General features: G+C 40.0%; 1 protein-coding gene across 1 annotated transcript in view; it reads left to right on the plus strand.

Moving 5' to 3' along the window:
- Positions 1-19,400, plus strand: part of LOC108500870 (glutamate receptor ionotropic, delta-2) — a gene marked incomplete at its 5' end in the record, with an annotated part of 287,748 nt that extends 268,348 nt beyond the window's left edge. Inside the window, 2 exons of the mRNA XM_017822214.1 lie at positions 14,122-14,362; positions 18,353-19,400. Of these exons, the coding sequence (XP_017677703.1) occupies positions 14,122-14,362; positions 18,353-18,775 (664 nt within the window). The remainder of the gene's footprint in view (positions 1-14,121; positions 14,363-18,352) is intronic.
- Between the last annotated feature and the right edge of the window lie 1,308 nt (positions 19,401-20,708).

Genomic DNA, 20,708 nt, shown 5'->3' on the forward strand with positions numbered 1-20,708 from the left:
AAAAAAAAAAAAAAAAAAAAAAACCTAAGCTTCAGTATCTGTTTTTTCCAACCTGCCTGCATTAAGATTTCCTTAATGCAGGCATGTTCCTGTATCTGATTTTCCTGCTCCCTGCAATAGTTTCCTAAGCTAGAGATTTACTTGCAGGGGCAAGAGACTCTTATTGCTGTCACTGTCATGAATTCTCTACCTTATAATCCCTGTTATAAAGGTGATTTCACTTCCAGTCCCTGCTTTGAATTAGGCAAGCAGGATAGAAGCCCAGTTTGCCTACATCCTGAGTGTGCGTCTTGCTCTCTGAGAAACTGGATCAGAATATCCAGTTTGATCTGAAATGCAAACAAAAAGGGAGGACTGGAAGAAAAAACAACACTAGTCTTCTTAGTTTATAATTTAAATCAGAATTAGAAACTAGTCTAAAAAATAAAAATTTTTTAAAAAAGCAAAACAAAAAAACCAAATAGCAACATGAAATTGCATTGGAATATGCTCAACCCCAAATATCCACACAATAATCTCCATGTAAAGCTCCCTCTATCATCATAATCTCCACAGTCATTCATGGCCTTATCTTCATATCTGAATGTTCCTAGCATTTTTTTTTAACCAATTGTCAGTGTTTGAATATATCTTTATTTATGTATTTATATAATATGTATTTACAGAACTGGAAAAAGCCCCTGCTCCTACTTTTCCCAAACAGGATAGGAATGAATCTGACATTACCTTAGAATTTTAGCTATTTACCCCCATCTGCAGGCAGCGTCCATGAGATGTACTGCAATACATATCCTTGATCTCTCTCTTCAGTGAAGTGCTCCCAGGGAGAGAAGTATCCCCTGGAGCTTGTCTGACCCAAATTAGGTGAAGAAATGATAGTTATGGATAGTGTGTTATCCAAGGTGTGAATGGTGCAGAGCTTTGACGTGCCAAGTGGTGCTGTAAAGGGCAGGGAAATGTTACAGCTTTGCTGGCAATGTAAAGAAGGATCTCATCCCTTCTTCCATCACCCCCTTATGTCCCTGCCCACTGGTGCTGCTCTAATCCCTCCAGAGCTGGAGAGGGGCTGTGATATTGCCCAGCTGCCATGAAGTCCATGTCCCTTCCAGTTCTCTACAGATCAGTGCTTTGGAGTTTCCCTGTGGGCCAGTCCTGCCCAGAGCTTGGCCCTGCTGGTAACCCTAAGGTTGTTCCCATGTTTGGGAAATGCCTGTGAGAGAGAGGCTAAGCCTTCAAAGCTGTCATTGATGTAGAGACTGAGCAATAGAGTAAGCCAGCTGCTTGCTGGGGAAGTCATGGCTAATGCACTTTCACGTCTTCAGCCTTTTCTACCTGTCAATGTAGCCTTCCAAACTGCTCTTTTCCTTGCCTTCTCTTTTGCCCTAGACTTCTCTTAGGAAAACAAATAAATATACCAACTGCAAAAAGGAACAGAGAAAGCAGGGACTGGGTTCAGCCACTGCTTTCACCCCACACCTAAGGTTTGATCGTGGTCTCTGACTCAGACTCAGCTTTCTTCTCTGTACAGGCAGAGTGGTAAAACTTGTTAATGAAAATCTTTTAAGATTAGGTATGTTTAAAAAACTAACATAGAGTATTCCTGAAATTTGTCTGAAGTTATGACAACTTATATAGAAATTCTGTAGAAGAGACAAATATTTTTAAAGCTTACAAGTTAACACGATGATAAATGCCAGGATCTTATTTTCCAGACTGTTCTGTTTTACCTTCTCTCTGTTCCCTACCTGGGGGCTGCGTTACAGCTTTGTGCCCAGCAGTTGCAGGCAGCTGCTGGTTGCAGGGGGGAAACTCCTGTGGCATTATTTATGGCAGCTCTCAGTGAGAGGACAGTGATTTACTGTGTGTCATCTTCTGCAGCTGTGAATTTGCAGGATGGCGACAGGGCCATTTGGTGGAGTCCTAATTTTCAGTCTGACACAGAGGCAGAGAAAGGTGAACTGGATGGATAAAAATAAAAACCTGTTAATATCCTCCTTTGCCCTCCCACAAATAAACTTTTACTTTCTGGAATTGGGAAATCAGGGTTGAGAATACCCCGCCATTCATGCTCCCACCTCTTCTGCCAGACAACTTTTTCAAGAGAAGTTGGCATGGTCTTGATTCTTCCTCTAAACTTGGGTGACTTTTTTTAATGTCTCCCCTTTTCTTGTCTCTCCTCTAAACTCTACATCTGATTGCACCTACTCTACATCTGACTCTCCTTACTAGGGATGATGGAACCTGAATTTCACCAAACTTGCCCCATGCTCTGAGCTGTGCAACAAGCAGCATAACAGCAACAGGAGCCCTCACCAAGCTCTCGGATCTGCCTCTGCCAGCAGAAAGGAGCTCACTTCCCTACTGTATGAAAAAGAGCTGCAGAATTTGCCCTCATGTCCTTGGTCTTGAAAAAGATATGCACAGATCAACTGAGCAGGCTCATGGGCTTATCCAAATTGAATCTCAGTGCCAAGTTGCTTGGTTTTGACCTATGCTATAAAATTGTTAAATTTCCTATAAAGCCATTGGCATTCTGCAGAGGGAAGATGATAGAAAGCACCTGGGAGTTCCTCACATTTTATTTCTGGGGTTATTTCTTTCAACCACAGTTTATCTGGCACAGTGCACAGGAAAACGATGGGATGTGCTTTTTAATGTTACACAGCAAATCCTGGCATTGCCCTCTGTCAGTAGTAGTGAACCATGCCAGTCAGCTGTGGCACAGCGTCATGAGACAATGAGCAAACGCAGCTCAGTGGTCCCTGTGGAAAGTTGCTTCATGAGCTGTGTCTACTGGAGAGGGAGTAAAGGGAGAAGGAGGGAAAGGTTCATTTATTTGCTCCTAAGGTTCCTCCTCTGAGGTTTCCATGGTAGAAATTGCAAAACTGCAAGTAGGATTAATAATTTTATGAAAGAAGTGACTGTAGGTACAATAACAGAGGGCAAATGAGCCCATTATCTGGTCTGGCTGACTATGAAAGATTTTTGCTCCAAGGCATCTGCTGTAATTGAAGATTTGCTTGGTCAAGCTGTAAAACACTTTTAGGACACAAGTGATGTCTGCTGTCATTGCTATGCAAGCTTATGTTTCCTTTCTCCTATTCCCCTGAGCTGAATAGAAGATAATGTTCAGGTCAGTTACCAACAGATTGGTGGGGGGGGGAAAACCCACACCTCTAAAGACATAGAAACCCCTCAAACACTGAGAAACAATTAGGAGTTCCAAGACTGAAAAACTACATACAGAAATTTTGCTTACTTTTAAGAATAAAATGTAAGGAAATTACTTGATTTAACCATGTGGACTTTGATAATCAAGATATGCAGTGAACGAAGACAGGGTTCATAATGAAAATCACTAAGTCTTATTACAATATCAAATGTTTCAAAATCATTCTGAGTTTTAAAAAATATTTAGATTGTATATTGCTCTGTCAGGAAGCTGATTTTTTTTTAATGTTCAATTTAAGAATTAATTTTAAGATTATCCTTTGAAACTTTTCATGGTTACATAATTTCTAACATGCTTCTGTATGTTTGCTGTTGAATCAAAAATTTGGATGCTCCAATATGAAATATTAGAAATAAAGGCCACTAGAGGGGTATGTCCTTGCAGGTGGCAAGAATTGAATATTATTCTACTTTATGTAAAAGTCTCAGTTTTGATCTGGATAGATCGGCTGCAAAGAAAAGCAGTTATTTCCTCCTGCTTCTGTCTGGGCTGAAATTTCTGACAGAAGATTTAGGTATTCTAGTGCCTTTATAGGCTTGCATGTTTTGTCTAACAAACTTGTTTTGCACAGAACAGACATCCCTCAAGTTTGTGTGAATAATATGGGCCTAGATTTGAGGGGGAAAAAGGTATGAGGTGAAATGCGAAACTTCAGATCCTCCCCCTGGTTCCTTTCTGCTCTGCTTTCTTCAGCAGCAAAAGTAATGGTAGGTTTGGATTGTTCTGCCCTGTTCCAAAGCACTAAAATCCTGAAGAAATAAAATCAATTTAAAAATTAACATCACAAACAGGTGAAGACAGCCCTTGCTTATTGCAATGCAGAAGGGACCAGAGGACCTGATTAGGCAAAGTTTGTGAGACAAGAACACAGACTCTTGAAAAACTGCAGCATTACTATGGAGATGCCTTTATTAACAGAATAAACACTCAGTCCTCCTGCAGATTGTTATCTGGATTGAATGGCACTTGGTTCTTATCGAGACACTTCTTCATAACATGGAAATCTCAGGTAGTGTGAATCCTTCGAGTAAACACCGTGCTGCTTAAAGCCCTGATTCCTATCATGCAAGGTAGACTGCAACCCCCCAGGACACACACTGCAGTGGAAGGTGGGCAATAAATCATCAATTATTAACTTTTATAACCACCAGTAGCTAGCAGGGTTTCTCTGCCAGGCTTCTTCATCTCTCTGCATTGCTGGTAGCCCTGCAAGAGCACAGAAAGGTGCTTTGATGGCCAGTATGTTCTCCCGCTGGCACAAAACCTGCATACGCAGAGGTGTCAGCGTGACACGCTGATGCGTTATTGAAAGTGATCGCTAAGTCTGGTGAAGAAGAGAAACTACACCAGTTCCTACCTTATCTCCCCATACGTAAGAGCAACATGGTTACAAAAGGGAGCAGCAACACAGCGCAGTTAGTGCTGTGCACAGATCGACCATAGCGCAGCAGTCAGGCAGCTTCTTGCTTGCAAAGTTGTACTATCTTGTCTTTCATAATTTTCTTTTTAAGACAGGTTAAAGCCCTCCTTGGAGGGATGTTAAAAAATGTGAATGCTCATCAAAGTAGAGAAATTTATGATCTCATGTCTTTGAGGAAGGCTTACCTGATGCATATTAGAAGGGAAAGTAGGCAGAGCGAGCCCCAGACCAGCCGAGGTGCCCTAGGCAATATAATATATCCAGGGCACCCATCTCAGGCAAATCGGTTTGTAACTTGGGCCAGGCTTGTGTCAGAAGTCTGGTTTGACACAAGTTTAGACTGAAGAGCAGGAGTAGAATTCCTCAAACCTCAAGGTGTGAAATAAGAAATATTATTTTTTTTAAGTGTGGTCCAATCCACTCTTCAGTATCTCCAGTAAATTTGGCAAGGTCTCATAATTTTCTAAGGCAAAATTGTGGCTATTCCTTAGGCTTCCCCAGATAGCACTATACTGATGTAAATATTTGAAGAGTATTTATATGATCTGAGATAGGCTTTAAAGAAAGAACATATTTTGGAGGTGTCTCTAGAAACGGTTCCTCTATGAAATGGATTTGCTTGAGAGTGCAAATCAAAGTAATTAATTAAATTTTGAAGCAATAATATATTTTAAGGCAATAATATACAATAATCTTAAACATTTTCACTTTCGTTGTCCAAAGGGTTTTCTGGAGAGGGCTCTCCTCAGTATAATGTTAATCTATAAGGTTGTTTATTACAGTGTTGATGTACAGAAGTACTGGTTTCAAACTTCAATGTGTTTAAAACCCTGGATGGGAATGAATCTGGGAAGCTTTCACAGCTGTAACCAAGGACCAAGATAAAAGCATTTGAGATATTTTTAAATGTCAAATTTCAGACACAAAGCGTATTACTGTGATTTGATCTTCAGACTCTGTATTTATCTGTCTAGCTTCTCCTATTCTATCAACAATTCTGTTCACCTTGGAAATAGCTTTAAGCTATTGATTTGAGGTCTTTCTAATCCAAATTATGATATTTAAATCAAGCTATGTAAATCATGCATTTAAACACTATCAAAAAGAAAATCTTGAAGATTTTGGTTTTAGGTTTTTTTGTCTTAAAAGCCCTGTACAAACAGTTTAAAACATGAGAGAATCATTGGCTATATATTTTGAGAGAACCATCATAACAAAATATCTTTTGTCATTTTTGCTTAGGTATATAGCAAATAAATGTCAAATATGCAAGTGCCACCTAGATCTCTTACTTTCATAAAAGAGATATGCTAGACTGTCAGTTAACAGGACTTAGTGTAACTGATGTGTCTTGTATTTCTCAAAATGTGGATGTAGGTAGTTTGTATAGTGTGAGGCTTTGCACTGCCCAAAGCATGACTCCAAGCTAAGATGATAATTTCCAGGTTCTTACACTAAAATGAAAGATCTTTTCCTGCACCCAATAACCCAAATATCACAGTGTGCTTAAGGATGATGCTGACATTTTCAAAGACCACCCAAGGTGTTGCCTTTCTGACTGCAGATATGCTCTGGGTCTCTGTGGGACTTACTGTCTTTTCCTTTTCAGTTCTCTTGCGTCTCTTTGGCTTGCTTTCATTCTGCCTGTTGTCGATTCGCTGGAGTCCAATTTTGATATTAGCAAATACCATATTGTCATAGCTATAATAAGTGCTTGACTTTTAAAGGTGGCATAAACATGTACAACATAAAAAAATTGAAGTTCACTAGTCACTGCAACTCTTAAGATTAATCATGTTAATAATTTGATTTCTAAGGCAATTCCTTCTCAGCTGAAGACAAGACTTGTGGGTTCGTTCAGTGCTACATTAGGTCAGTGAACTGATTTATTTATCCTTCTGACAGGACAGCAGCAGATGATCTAAACAGATTAGTTAAAGTTATTCCCTATGATCTAACTAAATAATAATTCCTTAAAAGACAAATATTTTAGTATTTCATTTTGATGTTTTCTTAATGAAAACTTTCAGTGTTTGATTTATTGCTTTGTGTCCAAAAAAATCTGAGAATGCACTAGATGAAATAGTAATTGAGCCTAATAACTGTCTGTTTGCATCTCACTCATGGAAAAAAAACAATAACAAAGTCAAACTAAAGTGGTTTTTTCAACTGTTTTCTTTCTGCTGCTAAGCAGGAGAATGGTTATTTACATGGCTTGTTAACCACAGGGCTGCTCAGGCAGGGGTCAGCTGACAAGTGACGCTGGAGGAAATGTTCAGTGAGGTGAGATTTTTGGGGAGAAGACATCTAAGAAATATGTGGTGACTGAAAAGGCACTTTTCAAGCTTTCCATCTTGGGCTAGTCTAGGTATCCTGATTCAGAAAAATGCCATGCCTTTTTCACAGCCTATCCAGAAGGGCTGGGGTTCCCAGGTGTGCTCTATGTTGGGTTCTGCTGTCTGTAAGTTAATGATGAAAATCCTGATGACTTTGGACATTTAGGTTTCCTGGTTTTGTGTGCAATTATCAATTATTACAGTTATGAAAGGAGCTACTGATTTACTTACACACTGCTTGGGACCTGCAACTCAAGTCCTTAAGTTGTATATGTGTATTCATACAGTCTACTCACACATAGCCACAATATCATTTCTGACTGCCTCTGGTGTTCACAAGAACTATTGTAGGGGATAGTTTGAAGAAAGTGTAATTTTAGGAATGAGCACTATCTCCATTCTATGGCAGTCACACACATCACACCTGATCTTTGAATCTTGGAGACAGTGTTGGAAACATGGGCAGTTAGCAAGATGCTTTTCTTGGTGCAGACCAGGGAGAGTGAGTACAGAGCTGTCCTAGTTGAGGGGAGAGCATCAAAGTCTGCTTTGCTCTTCTGCAGACTCCATGAGCTGTCCCTGTACTTGCTTCTGGCTTATGGTAATGAAAGCAAGAGAAAAATTAGGTCCCGGCTGTTCATGTGGCCATGAAGTACTGAATTTTTTATAAAGCTTAGTAAGTATCATTTCTCAAGTAATTTTCTAAAAGAGGACTGGAATATGGGTAGTGTACGGGAACCAATGTACCTTGAAAGTACATTTCTTTGTTTTAATAAGGTTGGCGGTGTACCGTGACTCACCATAATGAATTAATTTGGTGTTTACCATAACAGCACTGAGCTTAATGAACTCATGATATTTATGTAGCTGTCTGTAGATGTTCTCTTGTCATTTGGGATTTATAAATAGGTACTAATACTTTTATTGCTGCTTTCTCCTGAGCAGAAAAGTTCTTCACAATGAAAGGCCAGTAAAGCTCACCTCTATTTTTCGATATAAAAAGTAAGCAGAAGGTCTTTATTAACTTGATTTTCATCTTTATCTATGTTTCTGAATTGTTCGTATGTACTCAGCAAAGCTGTGCAGCTTGAAAAAAATTATTGTAGAGCTGTCCTCATAAAATTCCACCAGTCATATAACAGAGTTAATATCTCATTTCTTATTACTGCAGATGCCATTTCTTTTAAGGTTAGCCCTCTGTATTTGAGAGAGTGTCCATGTAAGTTCAAAAAGATTTAAGTAAGAAGAAGTTCACTAAATTGAATAAAGTGATACTAATTTATGGGATCTGAGTCATGAGTGCTGCATCTTTAGAAGCTAATGGTTTGTTGCTGAGCAAAACAGAAGGTCAACTGCTTTCTCTCTTTTAATATTGTTTGATATGCAAATCCTTAATGCTGAACAGCAGCTTCTGGTTTACTGCTGCTTCTTCTATCTCTAGAAGGTGAGATGCTTATCCTTGTTTCTGTGCACTGACTTCCTAGTGACAGCACTGTGATGCCGAGCACTGCTGAAGGGCAGATCAGAAGACGACCACCTGCCTGCCTTCATGGGCCACAAGCTAGTTGGGTTTAAATCTGCTTGGAGTCTCTGCCATAAAACAGGCTTTGCAGCTGGACCCAAGGGCACTCTTTTGCTGGGTTAAGTGGTGGGAATGGGTGGAGAGGGAACACCGCTTCGTCTAATCTGGCAGCATTTGGCTGGCACGAAAAATTTCCTCTCATGGAGCCCGTGATTGGCAGCTCATTAAAAAGCTGGCTTAAAAAAAAATCCACACACAGAAAACAGTCTCTTCAAACCTAAAAATTCTCACAGATATCAAGATCTGTAGTTAAAGAAAGGACTGGAATAGCAATGATCTCTCTGCCTCTGGGTGTTTGGCTCATCTGGCAAGCTCTCCTAGCATCACCTCAGTCCACCCAGGAGCAGGCACTGGCACTGCTCCCCTCTTTCTTTCACCTGGGAACAATGACTTCTGCCCTACACCTTCTCACACATGCTTTTCCTGCTGAAATATGATGCAAACATGATTTATAGCATAAAAGTCAAGGCTTTGAGCATCAACATGTGTTTCCCTCAAGGCCTCAAGGATAAGGGCAAAATATGAAAATTCATCAGGTCTCAGTGAGACGATGAGGTGCCACTGGTGGGGGAGGAGATGGAAAGGACCCCAAGAGTCCTGTCTCCAGGAGGACTTGCCTATTCTTATTTCCATTCTTATTTCCCATTTCCTTCCCCATGTCTGGGACTACCTCTTTCCCTGTCAAGAGGCAGCAATCCAGGCTGGGCAGCAGCCATCCCTCTCTGGCACCAAAGCCCTGAGCCAGCCTTCCAGGTGGCACTGGTGAAAGCTGCTTTGCCAAAACCTAAAGCTTGCTCTGGGAGATGCAATGGGAGATGCAATAGGAGTTGGCATCACTCCAGATATTGCAGTGAATAAGAAAGATTAGGCAGTTGCTTCACTGAAATAAAAAAAAAACAAAACCACAAATTTTCCTTGTGGGTTCCTACTTGTCTACTTTGATAACTGAAGGATGCTTAGTTTTATATCTTATTTGAAGAGGAAAACCAAATTCTGCAAAAACTTTATACCAGATTTTTGTTAGAAAAACTCCAGTGAAGAGGTTTTGCCCGAGGAATTTGACTCTTGGCTATCCACTGCAGAAGCTACTAGAGGTCTTGTAACCACCTGGCCCCATCTGCAAGTACCAAGTGCTCCCAAATGCAATCCACAGCAGTTTCCCAGGAGCCCCCTGGGAGCAAGCACAAGGCCTGGGACCTTGGCTCAGACCCCCAAGGCACAGCCCACTAAGGTATACCAATATAGCCACTTCTTTTGTTCTTTTTTTTTTATTATTTTTAATTTACTTTTTCTCCCCCTTTCGACGGTGGGCATTCATCACACAACTCTGCGCATCTGCTCTCTACTGCACCCTGATCTTCTGACTAGGGACAGAATAGCGCCTCATCATCTCCTCTTCCCCATCAGTGCCAATGGTGAAGTTATCCCTCTGGATAACATGTTCCTGGTGCAGGAAGCTGATATTCAGTAACCTCTGACATCCCAGAACATGCACTGGCATTTCTGATAGCATTGTAAGTGTCCTGTCGTATCTTTTGCTCACTACTGATAGCTCAGAATAAAATTACATCAAAAAAAGTGTTGTCACAGAAGTCTCAATTGTGTAGCATTTGTGACACCTTGCACATATTAGGCTGGGAGCTTTTTATCTGTGGGTATTTTGGAGGAGTGATCACATTTCACTGCCAGCAGAGAAGTATGTAGTTAGTGAGTGGAATCCAGCCCTATTCCCATTGATTCAGTAGGATTTGTTCACATCCCTGTTAGATTTAGAAACCACAGGCAGTTTAGTTTTCTATGTTTCTATCCTCTAGACATCACTTGGCACTGTGAATTCAGAGCCAAATCCATTAAACTGCATGCAGACATTTTCTTTTGTGCAGCTCGATAAATTTACGTCATTGCCTTGAAAAATGTTACTCTAACATTACCCTGCTAAAGAAAAATATATTAAGATCTACACTCTATCCATAAGCAAGTTTCAGAGGTCATGGTATTTTTTGGACAAATCAGATTGTTTCAATATATAGACTTCTTTTGTAAGCCTTTTGAGACTGTGGTATTTTGAAACAGCAGGAACTCCTGCCTCCTACTTAATACTTTCCACCACTCTTTCTACTGGCTTATGTGTTGCAATACTACTCTACACCAATACAGCAGGCTCAAAGGAGCCAAGTCTCTCGAGGAAAAAGTTGTTTTAAACATCTGGGACTTGGAAAAAGAGGCACTTGCTGGAATTATAGCATTAGAACATCATTATCATTCAGAGCATTTAGTTAATGCATTATTACTTTAGTCATTTATTAAATTTGAAAATCAAATATCAAACTGATTGTAGTGTCTGCCACCCAACAGGTACATCTGATTAGAGTGTATCAGGGCACCCACCAGGAGCTGCGGCAAAATCACATATTTTTATGGAAAGAGTGCCATCGTGTGGGAGGCTCCTGCAGCACTCAGGGATAGCAGTACTCGTGTGCTATCCTCCCATCCTCCTGTGTTTTTCCTGGCATTTTCATTAAAGTACAATTTTTGTTTATGAAAATGAGCTACTAAAATAGGAAGTTTCATAACTAGAAACAGGTCAGAAGTGTTAAATCTTCTTAGTATGTTAACTATTATTTTAGTTCCGCAGACAGGTGAATTCAGAACAAAGTGTTTGCGAAGTCTAAGAGAAGCATGATCTTCCTTGTTCTCTGCATCACATTAATAGAGTTAGATATTCGTGCTCTTATCATTTCTGTTGATATATATTTTATCCCTCAACATCTGTTTTAAGCTGCAGTTTTACAAGGCTTCATTATAAGCTTTTGACTTCTCAAGCTTTTCCGTTTAATGATACCATTACTATCACTGGTTTCTGCTGCTTTTTTTATGTTTTCCTTTAAATAATTGAACTATATGTTACATCCATAAAGAAAATTGCCAATAATTACCAGGAGTACAATTAGGAATAAATCTCCATTAAGGAACAAGCCAAAGCTCAGTGTTTTTATGCAAATGTCTTTTGTTAAAAAGATGTCTTGTGTAATCAAGAATTATACTGACAAGTGAAGAATCATTTAATTAATGAGAATAGAGCAATCATTTGGATGGTTCATTCTATTCCTGACTGAATAAAACAGAGAAAATAGTCCTGCTCAGGGATTACAGCCACTGCTGGAAGAAATAAGCCCCATGGATGTTGTTCTGTTACTGCCTTGTGTAGATAGTGCAGTAATTCCTAAATATAAAACCACGTATGTTTGGATTAGGCATTGAAAATTAATCTACTGTTATTCCACAAGAACTTATACGAAAAGGTTCTGTTTGTGCTTACTATCTGCTCCTGCTAACCTGTCAGACTGGCATATTTGGGCAAAATGCTCACCTAAATCCTATTACAGGATTCTAGGGCAGCAGGAACCAGGATTATGGTGAGTTCTTTCTGTAAGGATTGTATGCCATGATAGAGGGTAGCATATGGACTGTGTTTGCAGTTGCAGAGCAGTAATCTGGTCTCCAGTCCAGCCCTCTGATCAGAGCAGGTCCAGTTAGGTCAGTTTGCTCTGGGTCTTTCCCAGTGGGTCTTTGAATGTTGTCAAGGGTGGTGGTGCCATAAATCCTCTGTTCCAGTGTTTGACCTCTCCCATTCTTCTCTTATCTAGTTGGAATTTCTTATCTTCTGGTTTATCCCAGTTGCATCTCTTCCTGTCACTGGGTCTAGCTTCAGCTTCTCTACACACTCCCAATAGGCAGCTGTAGGCAGCAATGACAGCACTCCTGTGTATGGTCCACATGCCTCCAAAGCTCCTCCGAACATGGATGTCTCATAACAGCTACTCTGTCTCTTGTAACAGAATGGAGAATTCTCCCAACCTTGACACATCCCTGCTGCCTCAGGAAGCTTCAGGATGAGGTTTCCCCAGGTTGGCTCTGAGTTTGGGAGAATTCAAAATATAGCCCAGGCAACTGTGTTCTTGTTTGCCCCTCTCCAGGGCTGGACCTTCAGCGATATAGTGTCAGCAGGCACTGCACAGAATTTGTCCCACTTCTTATAAACACAAAGCTATACGAACAAGGTGATCCTGGCATCTCCAAGGACGTGTATTGCCTGTGATCTGTTCCTTGAGGGCACTGTTCCCTTTGGTACAGCACAGAGGTAAACAAGCAGTTCCCCTCTGAACAGGTGAGGATCTCAGGCACCAGTTGTACTACTAGGTAGGAAGTGGAAGCTTATTACAGAGCTGTGCTGAGATTTCAGCCCCTGGTGGCTGTGTCAGGTCTCCCATTCCTGGTAGGACCACAGCATAAATATATGGTCATTTGGATGTGCCACAGAAAATTACGTGACTTCACTGACACGACTGCCTATTCAAGCAGCATGGGAGACTGAGTAAATTCTGTATAGAGCAGTTGCTCTGTGCTTCCAAGGTGCATTCAAACTCCCTTTCAAGGCTGATGATGTAGACCACTGTATTGAGCTGTTAGGGTAGCCCTGAGACAGTAGGACAGCTTTTCTTCCCCCTCTGATGCAGTACAGTCTCTGGCAGCAACATCCCAGACCTCTGCTGGTTTGTGTGCACTTGGATTTCTTTGCATGCTGTGTCAAATGATTGCGCAAGTAATTGTTTGTCTTCCAACACTGAAATGAAAAACAAATTTATTATACGAAGGAAAACATTCCCTCTGTTTTACTCTTTTTAGATGTGATCATTGAATTTTTTATTTTGGATAACCAGAGACACCCAGCTGTTACTCTAGTCATTTCTGGATGTTTTTAAAAAAAACACTCTCCTCAGGAATAAATGAACTAAATATGAAAATCTTCTTACAAATAAAATTCCCATTTCTCAAACTGCTCATCCCACAGGAAGTCTAGTTAAGTGCATTGTCCTTGCAAGCTGCCCAGTAAATCTTCATGGGCTGGATATGTAGGTCCGAGGACAAGTGAATTCCACAGCAAGGAACCTTCCTGTGGAATCACTTATCATCGGGTCACACTCTCACATTAAGCAAGATTAGTTTAGGTCACCACTGACTGTAATAAGATGGCTTTGTTCTCTCTCTCCAAAGCAGCAAGTAGGTAACCTGATGAGGATCAATTTATAATAAAGTGTAACTTGTGGTCCGTCTGGACTGTATTTTCCTTCTGGTCTGGGGAGTCTTTTAATTGAAATGTCTCTTCTCCAGTGATTAAAATGCAAAATATTGTCAAATATATAATGCACTACAAAAGTCTAGTGACATAGTCTGTAGTGAAAGCCAATTAAGAAAATACGGTATATGAAGTAAAGTCTTTTCATTAAGGTTGTTAAAAGAAGACAAGAGAGAGTCATGTGTGCTTTCCTGTATCTAGAGTAGAATATGGATATCTATGTGCTCAGTCTAACAGGCAACCCCATATTCAAGCTTTCTTTTCTGGCTAAATCAGTCTGCCTGGGTTCATCAGCTTCTTGGCTTTCCAAGACATATGGGAAGGTTGCAAGTAGTCAGATTCCATCCTCACACTCTCAGGTGCCGCTATCCACTGCCCCACTATAACCACTGACTTCTGTGCTTTCCCCTCCAGGATTTTGGAGCTGCAGCAGAATGGTGACATGGACATACTGAAGCATAAATGGTGGCCGAAGAACGGTCAGTGTGATCTTTACTCATCTGTGGATACCAAACAGAAAGGAGGTGCCCTGGACATAAAAAGTTTTGCAGGTGTTTTCTGCATCCTCGCTGCAGGGATTGTCCTATCCTGTTTCATTGCAATGTTGGAAACGTGGTGGAATAAAAGGAAAGGCTCCCGGGTTCCATCAAAAGAGGTATTAGACCCTCCATTTCTCCTGGGGAATTTTCATGCACCCTAAATATTGCTGCCTTGACTTTATAGCACTAGAGAGGGTGGGTAATCAAATTTTGCGATACTTCATTAGCTTCCTGATTTTTTAAGATAAATTATGTTCCTCAAAACCTTTTAAGTTATTCTTTCTAGAAATAAATTCTTTGAATGGAAATAAATATATGTTGATGATGTATAAATATGCAACTATTCTGAGTAAAACACATCTGTTACTTGTAGAATAGTACATTATTAATACATCAATATTTGGTTCATTATTCCCATTGGTGACAGCTAATTCTCACCAGGTTTCTTGGTTACTTCTTGAAAAATATATCCCCTAAGCTCAATGGCTGAGTCTTGTCCCCATTTTCAGAAATACTGACCTCTTGAGACTTCCATGAACTTCAGTTCTCATTATTGCATCTGAAGTCCAGGGAAGTAAGGCTACATTAGATTTTTCAGGTTCAGGCCAGGCTTATTTCTGAAATCTACTACAGACTTGTTTCAGAAAATCTTGGATGGAGGCCACAGGGAGATATGTTATTTTACATCTGAGATGAGTTTGCTTCTACACCTGCATGTGTAATGCTTTCCTTCCTGTGGTAACCTACCTGTCCCTTTACCAGCCATCTGAGCCTTATGCAACTTTATACCAAATTTCTTACCTTTATAATTAAGTATTTACATCTACAAAATACTAAAAAAAAAAAATCAGGGACAAAACAATTTATTAAAATAAACCTGGCAGCAACACCCAAAGCTGAACCCAAATATGAGCTTTAATGTCAAATATAGCTTTTCTGTCTGTGTAGCTTAGGCACATCTGTGTAGCTTGTGGGGTATTGCTGTTAATTTGTGTGCAGTGGTCTTGCTTTCTCTGCAGTTTCTCCATTGTGTTTATTCCTGCTAATCTAATGCTGTATATTAGGGAAGGATTAATTACCCTACCTAACTAGACAGCATTGGTACTGATGTTAAAATACGTTTAATCTTTTCTTGCCTGTTTTAATTCCCAAGCTTTTTTTTTTTTTTTTTTTTTGTTCAAGATCTGGACCGGACCATTATTAAAAGGAAAAAAAAAAAGGAATCTCTAGTCTTTAAATTGGGTTTCTCAGGAGTGGAAACCATATAGTTTCAACTGGTAAATTATTTTAAAAACCTAAAATTTACTTGATTGTTGTTCATCCAAACTTTCAGAACTTCATACTTTGTATTTATCTGATGCAAAACAGGAAAATCAATAACAAAGGAAAACAAAAAAACCACACAGATATTTTATACAACTAAAAAATTTCTATTTCAATTTTCGAATGCTGAGAAATTCAAGTGTATACTTTCCACAAATGGTATAATTTGGCCTCCTTGATCTTTGCTATATGGTCATTAGTTTAGCATTTAAAATTGCATCTCAACGCTAAATTGAAAAGCTTGGCTCAAAACTGAGTTTAACATGGACGTATGTGCTGAATGTCCCCATTATCCTGGATGTGGGGGTCATTCAGCAAGAAATACATCTTAACTAACTTTCTTAAAATTCATTTTAGCTTCCATGAAATCCATTGGCTCTTCCAGGCCACTAGTCCAGAATCGGGGGTCAGATTGGGCCACTTTGTGGTCAGCAAGCCAACCCTTTTTCCTGGTGGCTGCCATCTTGTGCTCCAGAATGCAAGCATTTATACTGAAAAAAATTGTCTTATGGTTGCGAAGATAACATTTCGGTCGCGTGCCAGAAGTAACCCATTCAATGATGTCTGCCTGAGTCTGCAGACAGCCTTAAACAGTAGCTCTGAGAGAAGTATGAACCGCCCCAGTAATCTCAATGGGATGTTGACTCTGAAGCCTGATGATAATTTAAATGTGAAAACTGCTGAATATTTCACTACTGATCACACAAGAGAGAAGAGGAAAGATCATATTATGGAGATATGCACAATCTTACTGTGAGTGGGTCTCATTTTGGTGTATCAGTTGGGTGGAGATTGGGTTGTGGGCTAAGCATGGGAGAGTATCACCGCTTATATATTTTCACTGGTCTGACCCTAGCCCCAAATGCATCTCTGTAAAAGAAAGAGGACTATTTTGAGTAACTTGTAGAGGCTCAGAAATTATGAAATTCCAGTCTTTTCCCAATTGGCATTTTAAATTACAAAGTGTTTGTATGTTTTTTTTTCAAAATTAAAAACAAACAAACAAAACCCAAGCAAAAGAGAAAAATATTTAGGACTGTCCCTCAGAGACATAGTCATGACTTGCACGTGCTAATGGAGCCTCTGTATATTTCTTTAGCTTTCTGATGTTCTCCTGCATCCATATGCAGCTCCAAATTTTTTAGGAGAGAGCGTTTGGTGAATGCGTTTGGATTTGATGTCACCTGTGTGGTTGTTCTGTGCATCCATGTCTATGTCACATGTGAATAAACTATAGACAGAAAGCTAAGTCCGAGAAATGAGCACTGCATTTTTTCCTTCCCGTGATGAGCTCAAACCAAAGCCTCTGTGGTCAGTGATCATCCAGTCCCTGGGAGATCCCTGATGCCCTGTTCCCTGCCCCTTTTCCCCTGGTTTGCCTCCCTGCCCTTGCCTTCGGAGGGTAAAATCCCAGAGAGGAGCTGGCCTCTCAGTCTCCTTCCAGTTGGGCTCTGTGTTCGGCGTGGTACCAGTGCAAATGTTCAGTGATCCATTTCGCTAAATAGATGAACACCTGCAGTTTATTCTAGGTGTGGACTTTTTCAGAGTGCTTGACTTCATTCCTAGACAAAGGAGGGATCTCAAGCCCATTCGGTATACTAGTTTTGCCATTGATTCAGGGAGCTCTGGATCAAGCCAGTCATTGAATTTCAGTAATCAAGGCTGGAAGTCATCAGTGCACATCTATCGGCTGCCTAATTATCCTCTGTGAGGTCCTAGAGTGTGAGATATTTCTAGTGGCCTGGAAGAGCCAGTAAATTTCACAGAGATTAAGGTAAATTTTAAGGTTAGTTGAAACTGATTTTTGTTCTGAATGAGCTGTGCAACCTAGACTGAGGGAATACCCCTGTACATGTATACTTAATGCTGCTTTGAATTAAGCTTTGCAGTTAAGTAGAAATATGTATGTGCAATACAGGTGATTTACTGGGTCACCTGGGATTTCCTCCTCTTTTTTAACTTCTGTTCATTTAAATTCTCAATTATAACAAACAAACCTGTTTAATTGAGTTCTCTGGGAGGAGAGATTTAAGAAGGAAAAGGGACAGAGGTAAGAGGAGCAATGATATATTATGATAAATAATCAGGCCGCCTTCTCACCCACAAAAGTATAATTCCATCAGAATAGATGGAACTGCTTCTTTGTAGGTAAGAAGATAATTAATCCCTCTGTTGGCATTGTAATTTAAAATCGGCTGGTGTACTCCTTTCTGTGTGATGTCAATGAGTCACCAGCACTTGGATTTTTCCTCTGTATGTTCAGCTTTTCTATACCGCAATTTACATTATAAAGGCAATAAGGAACCTGAGATGTTTCTAGCCCTTCCTTGAATCCTGAGAGGATGACAAAGATGGCAACCTGATCCCTCAGAGCCTCCCATGTTGACATCCAAATTTAGTTCTCCTTGCGGAGTTGAAGAACTGGCATCATTCCAGGCATTTGAGATTATGCAGTTTACTGTTATTCAGCTGTTGCTAGTCTAACCCACCTAGCTCCGAGCCTGGCTTTTCCTGAAAATCTACCAGTGGTGCTTTGAGGTTTTTTGTTTGGATACAGGGTTTGAAGGTAGCTGTGGTGTAAGGGTCTGCCTCAGTTTGGCTTCACCCCCCTGGCTTCAGGTGACGGGGTGTTTGCTGGTGACATTCAGAGACACCATGAGCCAACAGCCAGCTCTAGTTAATTGTGCATTGTGCTTCCCGAGCCGTTCTGATCACCCTGTGAAACTTCAATCCAGCACAAACGGCGGTGGTGAGTGGTGCCTCTTGTTTTTCTCATTCCCCAGGACGACAAGGAGATCGACCTGGAGCACCTCCACAGGCGTGTGAACAGCCTCTGCACAGACGACGACAGTCCCCATAAACAGTTCTCCACCTCATCGATTGACTTGACCCCGCTGGACATTGACACTTTACCCACACGTCAGGCACTGGAGCAAATCAGTGACTTCAGAAACACTCACATCACCACAACCACCTTCATACCAGAGCAGATCCAGACTCTGAGCCGCACTCTGTCTGCTAAAGCCGCTTCGGGTTTCTCCTTCGGCAGCGTGCCCGAGCACCGAACTGGCCCTTTCAGGCACAGGGCACCTAACGGTGGCTTTTTCAGAAGCCCCATCAAAACAATGTCATCTATCCCTTACCAACCAACTCCTACTCTGGGTCTGAATATTGGTAGTGACCCAGACCGAGGCACCTCCATCTGAGCACCAGAACAAGTTTCTTCACTGTTTCTTATTTAGGACTCCCTTTGCAAGGAGCAGCTGTAATATTGTGGGACTAACATGGATGTAACCTTTCTTCTTTTCCTTATTTTTTGTTTTTGAGGGTTGTGGTTTGGGGGTTTTTTTATTTGTTTGAGGGTTATTTTCTGTTTGGGTTGTTTGGGGTTTTTTTCCTTTATTTTATTTAAGAATCAGAATTATTAGTAGCAACTCTTCCTCCTCCTCTTCTCTGCTTTCTCAGTCTGGTCTCTTCTGTCTCCCCTTATTCTCTTTACTACTTGAATCACTTATTCTTTGGTTTATCACCGCGTTAGGTTTTGGTTACTTCAGGCTTTTCATATACTTTAAATATAGGAAATGTGCAGCGATTCATGCATAGAAAAACCCTGAGGATTACTTTACAGAAGGGCATTTGCTCCTCCTCCCCCACCACCTTTTTTTACTATAATTGCAATAACTTAAGTATTTTTCATGTACTCTGCTGCATCCGGTCAGCGCTCCACTGCTGTGTGTCCTTTTAACTGTGGACCAAAGGCAAACCCTGCAGTTCAAAAAATGGAAAAAATTTTAAAAAAAAGGCAAAAAGACAAAAGAAGAAAAAAAAAAAGGAATGGAAAACAAATGAAGTTAAAAGATCATTCAGGCCCCATAATATAAGAATGCAATTTTGTAGGATTACAAAAAGCCATTACTATGCCAGTAAAGACTACAGTTAAATCTACTTTTGCACTGCAACAGTGCATATGACCTTTATGTGATTGTACAGTGTTAAAAGTTTTTCTTATGTACAGTAAACTGTATCATATGGCAGAAGCCTCTGTTGTGTTAAATAAATTAGTATCTCATACATATATATATATACATATATACACAAAGGTATGTGTATATATATATACATGTATATATAGCTATAAAATGGCAGCCGTTGCTATTGCAATTCATTTAATAAAGCTTTAGTAAAAATGTGTTGTATACAGGAGAGATGTACAGTGCAGGGTGTCTTTTCATTTAGAAAAGACGGGTTGCTTTAATGTTATTCTGACTTGCATCGTTTGCCAACAGAGCATATTTTATACTTTTTTATTAGAACATCCAGGGCAATTTAACATTTGTACCTAGATGTAACTCCTTTGGTTAGGTTTTGCATTGGCTATTGAGCATTCTATAAGGCTAATCTTGATAATTTTCCTTTTAATTAATTAGACAAATGGAACTCTCTCTTAGGTATACCATGTTCATGAACAACTAATATAGCTCTAGAGAAGTTAAACATAGATCAAAGGTTAATAAATCCTTTTCCAAGTCAGTACAGTTGATCAATACAATAATGGTGTTAGTAGAGAAAAAAAAAATAAGCCCTTGAGATATACAGATGTGGCCTTAATTATAATAATGTATTGTTCTAAGGAAAAAAAAATATGAACAGGCGCTCATTTTAACCCTTTCTATGTTAAGTTAGGTTTAGAGGAGCTGTGTATTTTTTACATTAGTGCCAACTGTATAGAGTAAGAAAAAGAACAGCAGTGAGAGCAAAACCAGTGCCCACTTTGGCACCAGCTTTTTTAAGTAACACTGTTACCTGTTAGAAACGTAGGAAGAGCTTTCAATTTGTAATCCTTAAAACTAAAAATGCGGTTAAGTAGAAAGCAAGCAGTTTATCCTGTGAGTTTTTTGGTTTGGTTTTCTTTTAAATGCAACCATACACATATTTTAATCTAACTCATTCTTTGGCTAGGATTAATAGGAATCAGCCTATGTGATTTGCTTTAGGATAAATTAAAAGGTATATTCTTCAGATCTATTCTATTTTGATGCTAATTCTGTTCTGGGGGAGCATCTTGTACTGTCACTGTTTTTTGTACTAAATCTTCAAATATTGTCTACTGTGTAAGGCAGAACGAATTCTTATCGTGCA

The sequence above is a fragment of the Lepidothrix coronata genome, unplaced genomic scaffold, assembly GCF_001604755.1.
Source record: "Lepidothrix coronata isolate B3197 unplaced genomic scaffold, Lepidothrix_coronata-1.0 Scaffold96, whole genome shotgun sequence".
NCBI classification, from domain to species: Eukaryota; Metazoa; Chordata; class Aves; order Passeriformes; family Pipridae; genus Lepidothrix; species Lepidothrix coronata.